Here is a 6,432-nt window from a genome sequence, read left to right on the forward strand (position 1 = left end):
CTACTTTGAAGGAGGTAAAACACTTTTCAATTCAATTATGCATACAAGTGCACAAGTTTTAATTCTCAGGGGTCCAGCAGCTTTTAAGCAACCATACAATACTATAAAATGTACACTGTATAGTACCAAGACTACATAATAACAAATATAAGAGTATGAGGGACTTAAACTTTCCAATGGGTGCAGAAAGTTCCATCATTAAAAACTGCTTTGGATGACAGCTTGTTCTAGCTATCTATGCTATGTTAGGGGAATTTTTGTGTGTGGTGGGTTTTAAGTGATCTGAACAAAATCACATGTCTGTCAAAATCAGTGTTAAAATTTGTGAAATGTACATGATGGTAGGTCTGGCATGGTGGTACATACGTACCTGCTCTAGTGTAGGCCACTCTAGGGTCAAGATGGATCCTTTTGTGTTGTCATCTCCCATGAATGACTGTTCATCTCTCAGAGACATGCCGGCTTCTAGCAGCTGCTCTCCCTGTTCCTCGTGTAGCTTCAGTAGCCCCACCCCCTCTTGCAGTAGCAGCACTCCATATGGGCCAACTACATCACAGGCTATCACTGCACCATGACTGGTGTCCACTGTAATCTGATGGACTTTTTCCACTAACACAACAATATACATGAGTAAGATAAACGCACGCACATACACATACACGCACGTGCACACACATATACGCACATGCACACACACACATGTACATACATTATACAAACATACATACCTCCCTGAAGTAGTTGGACAGTGGAAGAAGTTACCTACAGTGAATAATACTATAAGATCCAGTATTACACTAGTGCAAGCACATTAGGGCACCAAAAATGTGTTATAAATATTGTGGTGCAGTGTACACCTCAGCTCAGCTACGTTTGAGATCTCTTTGCTGCACATTATTAGGGCCAAGTAAAAGGGCAGGTAAATTTAGTGGAGCACTGAAAGTGTTGAGCCAACATACAGATACACCTAAAGAGGAAAATCTCTGAGAAATACCTTTAAACGTATCATGAAAGCTCAACCACTACCTAAACTACCCACGGGACTAACAATAGCCTTAACAAAGACGTGATAATGAAGTCGTGAAATAAATCTTGGTTGAGTTTGGGACCTACTGCAAAGATGGCCACTATAATGAAGCATGCAGTCTTGTTAAAGAAATGACTGCCAAACAAGTTTCGTTGTGTTTGCTGCCATCAAACGTCCTCCTACTACTTATGGGAACAAAGCAAAACTTGACCAACAAAAATAGCATTACCTGTAAAATATATTTCTTTTCCCCAATATTCCCAGCAAACACAGTTGGTGATGATGTGATGAAGCCAGAACTGTCTAACTCAGTAATCTCCTGGCCTGTTTGCAGCACCTACCACAGTATGTGATGATAATAACATTCTCAATAGTACAAATTTGATAAATACAGTGGAATGGACCAACTGAAATTTACTGCTATAAGGAACACATCAGAAGTGAACTTAGATATACAGCAGGACCATATAACCAGAATTTCTCAAGGGGGGGGGAGGGTTCTACTGACACAGTAGGTAATCATAGCAGCAGGGGCGTGGGACAGAGATGCCAACAACACATTAATATTTCATCTCTCCTTACTGTACACACTATTGACCCAATGAGCTAGTGTGTGTGTGTGTGTGTGTGTGTGTGTGTGTGTGTGTGTGTGTGTGTGTGTGTGTGTGTGTGTGTGTGTGTGTGTGTGTGTGTGTGTGTGTGTGTGTTTATTGGTGTTAACTGAGACCATATAGCATAATATGCTTGATCGTTCTATACATGACTGTTCTATTAGAGTTTAAGAGTTTAACAATATTTAAAGTGCTCCATCCAGATTTTTAAGGTGAACAGGGATGAAACTTGACCAAGTTAGCCAACTGAGAGTAGCTTTCAGTGCCCTATAGCACCTGCAAATGAACATGCCCCCAACTGCCAGCCTGCCAAACGCTGTTTTAAAATTGGCATAGCCAGAGGATTCATACAACAAACCCCCCTAAGCTATAGCCCTGTAGAGGGACCTCAGGTTAAATGTATAGTGTCCAGTACATGGAGGGTCCTTTAAGGGAGGCAGCATTGAATTAGAAAAGACAGAAAGTAATTGTGACACATCAACTAAAATTCTAAGCATCATATACATACAAACTTCTTGTCACCAATGTACATATGCCTATACCCTAATAGAGCAATCTGGTGTTTGCTGTAAGCAAACCACACTACACATATTCTGCCATATTTGATATAAACAATGGATTATGGCTAGCCATACACATGCACAGCAGGACGTTTGATCATGAGTACAATACATTAGGAAGCTGTTTTTGTTTTATATTATACAGCAGGATCCAAGTGATTGTTTGGAAGAATAAGGTAGAACAGCATACTAACTAACCATGGTTGATTCCTTGTGGCTGAGAATCAAGAAGGCGTGAGCACTGATGTCTTGTAAAGTGTTTAAATCCATTGAATCCTGAAGAACACAAAACTGGTATTAAATAACTAACATATATATATATACAGTATGTGTGTGACTATCCACTACGAATGTATAAACATATTAATGTCACCTTTCTGCTACATATAACCTTGTATCACAGATGTAAAAGTCCCACATGGTCTTCCTTATGGTTTGAACCTCATTTCAGGAAAGCCTTTTACTTACAAATTCCATCTACGTAGTTGAAAGATGGATTAGGTCATTGAAATACTACATTTTTTGTGTTAGTGAAATACTAATGCAAAATATATCTCTGTACAAAAGTGGTACATTCTAACATTCTACCTCATCCATCACTAGCTGACATGCAAACCAGCTGTGGTTATAATGGAAAATCTTGCGTCTGTATGCATGTTTACCCACTGAGTAAAACACACACTAATGTCAAATACAGTCACTGTGTAAGAAATGAAGAATAACATCTGTGTAGCATCAGTGATCAGAAACACATACTCCATGCTAGTATGGTGATAAGAACAATACCACTCAGTTGCAATCAGACTGTGCTAACAAGCCAAATTACCCAATAGCATAATTGCACAATTTGTCTGATTAGCTTGTATGATAACATTAGACACTACTCTGTATAACTGTGCCAGGTGTTATGTATTTCTATGGTGATTGGTTTGGACCACGGCTGTTACCATGGCCACAAATACACATGGTAATTATGAAACATAATGAAAATAATCTTAAAAAGGATATATTTATATCACCATGAAATCTTTGTCACAAACGGTCAATTATGTATATAATCTCAACCCCATCCATTATTTCATTGTGGTTAATATCATACATTACTGGTCTGCATGAAGCCACATTGAAAGGAACTACTGACAATTACAATATAACTGTTCACTTTGAAGTGGTACTACCATGTGGCATGCCATACAAACTAAGTTGCTAGGTTACTGTTACTTAGCAGTAAAAGTAACCAGTTACATAATACACACAACTAAACTACTTAGCGTAAGTCGCCTATTATTGAACGGTACGTATTATCGAAATTAACACACTAGGCGAGCTACTCAACATACTAAAACCAATAAACGCTAACTAAAGACTTATAGAGCTGTATGGACCACCAATACAACATTTACAACAGTTTTCTTCAGTGGTTTCTATTGGTAAAGGGCTCCAGAGGTTCTAGTGGATGTGCAGTGGCACGAAGCGAGCAAAATTACAATTATTTTAACAAACATCTATAACTTCTCACCACAACAACGCACGTACTTTCAGTTTGGACCATTCAATAGAGGAGCCTTTGTTCTCCCTGAGTACCAAGTTGTAAGTACATCGAACTGGCAGGCCTCAAGGTATGAGCAAAACAGTAGCGCCTATAACAACTATGATTTCAGTGTAACTTGAATAACTCGTGAAAGACGTATTCAGTTTCTGTAAAATTTTTGTCACAGATTGTTATTAGGTAGTTGGATATCCCATAGAAACCTCAAAGTGACAGGGTAATTCCCTAGTATGTTATTCATTGGAATGTGCGAAATGTTCGAAAATTGGTCATTGAGTGAAGTATGGCTGTTCGGTAAAACGTACTGGTGTTTGAGGAGTGGTAAATGATAGGCTCTACTGTTTCGCGCATAACTCGCAATGTGTTGGTGTGATTTACTTGCAACTTGGTATCCAGAGAGACCAAAGGCTGCTCTGTTGAATAGTTCAAACCGGAAGTCTGTGTGTTGTTGTGGTGAGGAAGTATAAGCGATTATTGAATAAATGGTGACTTACGCTAGTTACAGTTACATATTACCCAAAAAATAAAATAATTATAATATTACATAATATATTACTTTGTGTCCATAGCTTTAAGCTGTCATGTGTAAGACTACCACCTTATCACGTGACATGATTACGTTGTTGGGCAATGTGCAAATCTTGGTTCTGTAAGTAAGAAGCTGGTGAATAATCAGTAGTCATCGTTACTTTGTTGTGGCTAGACGTTACTTAGTGGATTAGTAACGAGATTAGTAACTTCACTACTTGTAGTAATAATATTATGTCATATTACACTCGTTACAGTAACTTTATTACTTAGGTAACACATTACATTTGTAAGTAAAGTAACTTGACTTATATTTCCAGCTTGTATAGTGTATTCCATTATACTACCATAAAAGTAATAATAACACATTACCCCCAACACTGTTACTTAGCAACAGTTGCATCTGCATTACAGGTGCCAAACTTATAAGGAATAAAACATTTTTCTATTTTGCTTCTTGTGCTAAGTAGAGAGTGGAAAGGTAGATACCACAGTATTCTCATAGCAGTAACACTGAACATGTGTTTTACCTGCTGAAGCTAATCTCATTTTGCTAAAACCTACATGCTTCATGGGTGAACTAAAACTAGTACAAAGCCAGTCTACTCTATAACTAATAAACACTAAAGATGTACTAATTCATTTATATATGCACACAAGCAATAGACAGTTTAGTTCTAACAAGAGTTCATAATATCAAGAGTAAATAATTCTCTATTATTTACTCTTGATAATATTTATATGGGCAAATATTATGAACTCTTGGTTCTAAGAACCCTTGTGATCTAGTTATGTCAGCTGAGCACATAACAATGTAGTTAAATGATCCATTATCCAGCTTAAATACATGTATGGATTCAATTTAAGGTAGAAGGTCAAGGTGCACAAAACTGAGCTATCAAATGCTGGAGTTGTGTGTTACGCTAGAGTTCTAAATAGCCTAAATGTACTGCTCCACTTACTATAGCTAAAGATCCCAAAATAAAGGTTTATTAGCAACTGCCTGTACCCAGTGCACACTATGAAATAATGAAGAGACTCCTGAAGCCAGGTTCAAAATTGTTTATAGGCTATAAACACCTGAACTTGTATAGAGATAAAAACTACACAAACACACATCCAGTACATGTGCAAGTCTATATCACAACTACGTACACACAAACATACATACGTACATACATACATACATACACACATACATCACACAAACCTCTTGTTCAGCTGTGAGTACAGTCCACATATCAGCACAGCCAGGCAGCTCAAAGGTGGTTACAATATGAGGACGTACACTTCTCTATAAGATGGGACCAGAATCTGAGGTAATGGTAAACACGAGGTACTGCCCATACCTGCAACACTGTGATAGCTCCATTCTTACCATGACCAGAGCAGGCCACCAGTTGTAAATCATACTCTCCTCTATCCCTGAACTGTATACACATGTGTATGGTAAATGTGTAAATCAGTGTATACACACAGGCACACATAACACATACAACCATAGTGACAAACCTCTTCCTGTTTTCATCACAGCAGGTCATGAGTACACAGACATGATAGAAAAGATATGTACAGTATGTCATAAAGACATAGGACAATACTGCCAACTCACCGACACAAATCCAGGTTCTCCCAATGTAACACCCGCTATTGGTCCAATATTAACAATGCTATCACAAACCTGCAACAAAATGACACTCACTACACACGTGTCTGATCAAAAGACAAGTAATCCCAATGACTACATAATGGTTATGAATAAATACACATTAATATGATCCACAAAATTAAAACTCCCACAAAATTCAAAACTGTACCAAGTACAGCAATATACCAAGCATGCTGGTACTGCCTTGAACCTGCTCTACTTCACATGGCCACTATAACAAGGTGGTCATATTAAATAGGTAGCAACTACAGGTAAGTGAAGTTTTACTGTACACTATAGTACAAAGAAAAGTTTACAGTTCTAATATATTTTGACACACTGTTTCGTTACCATTTTTCCAAAAAACACTCACTACAATATTTTATGAATGATACAAGACAGAGTACACCATTACAGTCACATGTACATCAAATACTGACAAATAAAGTAGTCAAAAATTGACAAGCAAAACAGCTAAGCATGACAAGCAAACACTTATGTGTACTTGT

The 6,432-nt window shown here is 37.7% G+C and overlaps 1 protein-coding gene across 2 annotated transcripts in view; it reads right to left on the reverse strand.

The window, feature by feature from the left end:
* The window catches only part of LOC136263139 (cleavage and polyadenylation specificity factor subunit 1-like), a 44,009-nt gene extending 38,201 nt beyond the window's left edge, over window positions 1–5,808 (reverse strand). For both annotated transcript variants that reach the window (XR_010704466.1, XM_066057635.1), the window contains exons 1-7: window positions 5,788–5,808; window positions 5,625–5,705; window positions 5,486–5,569; window positions 2,397–2,474; window positions 1,257–1,364; window positions 729–762; window positions 371–609 (exon numbers count right to left, since the gene is read on the reverse strand). Coding sequence is in view for 1 of the 2 variants with exons in the window: in XM_066057635.1 (XP_065913707.1) it covers window positions 371–609; window positions 729–762; window positions 1,257–1,364; window positions 2,397–2,474; window positions 5,486–5,515 (489 nt within the window). In the remaining variant the exon portion in view is untranslated. The remainder of the gene's footprint in view (window positions 1–370; window positions 610–728; window positions 763–1,256; window positions 1,365–2,396; window positions 2,475–5,485; window positions 5,570–5,624; window positions 5,706–5,787) is intronic.
* Window positions 5,809–6,432: the final 624 nt, after the last annotated feature.

The sequence above is a fragment of the Dysidea avara genome, chromosome 8, assembly GCF_963678975.1.
Source record: "Dysidea avara chromosome 8, odDysAvar1.4, whole genome shotgun sequence".
NCBI lineage: Eukaryota > Metazoa > Porifera > Demospongiae > Dictyoceratida > Dysideidae > Dysidea > Dysidea avara.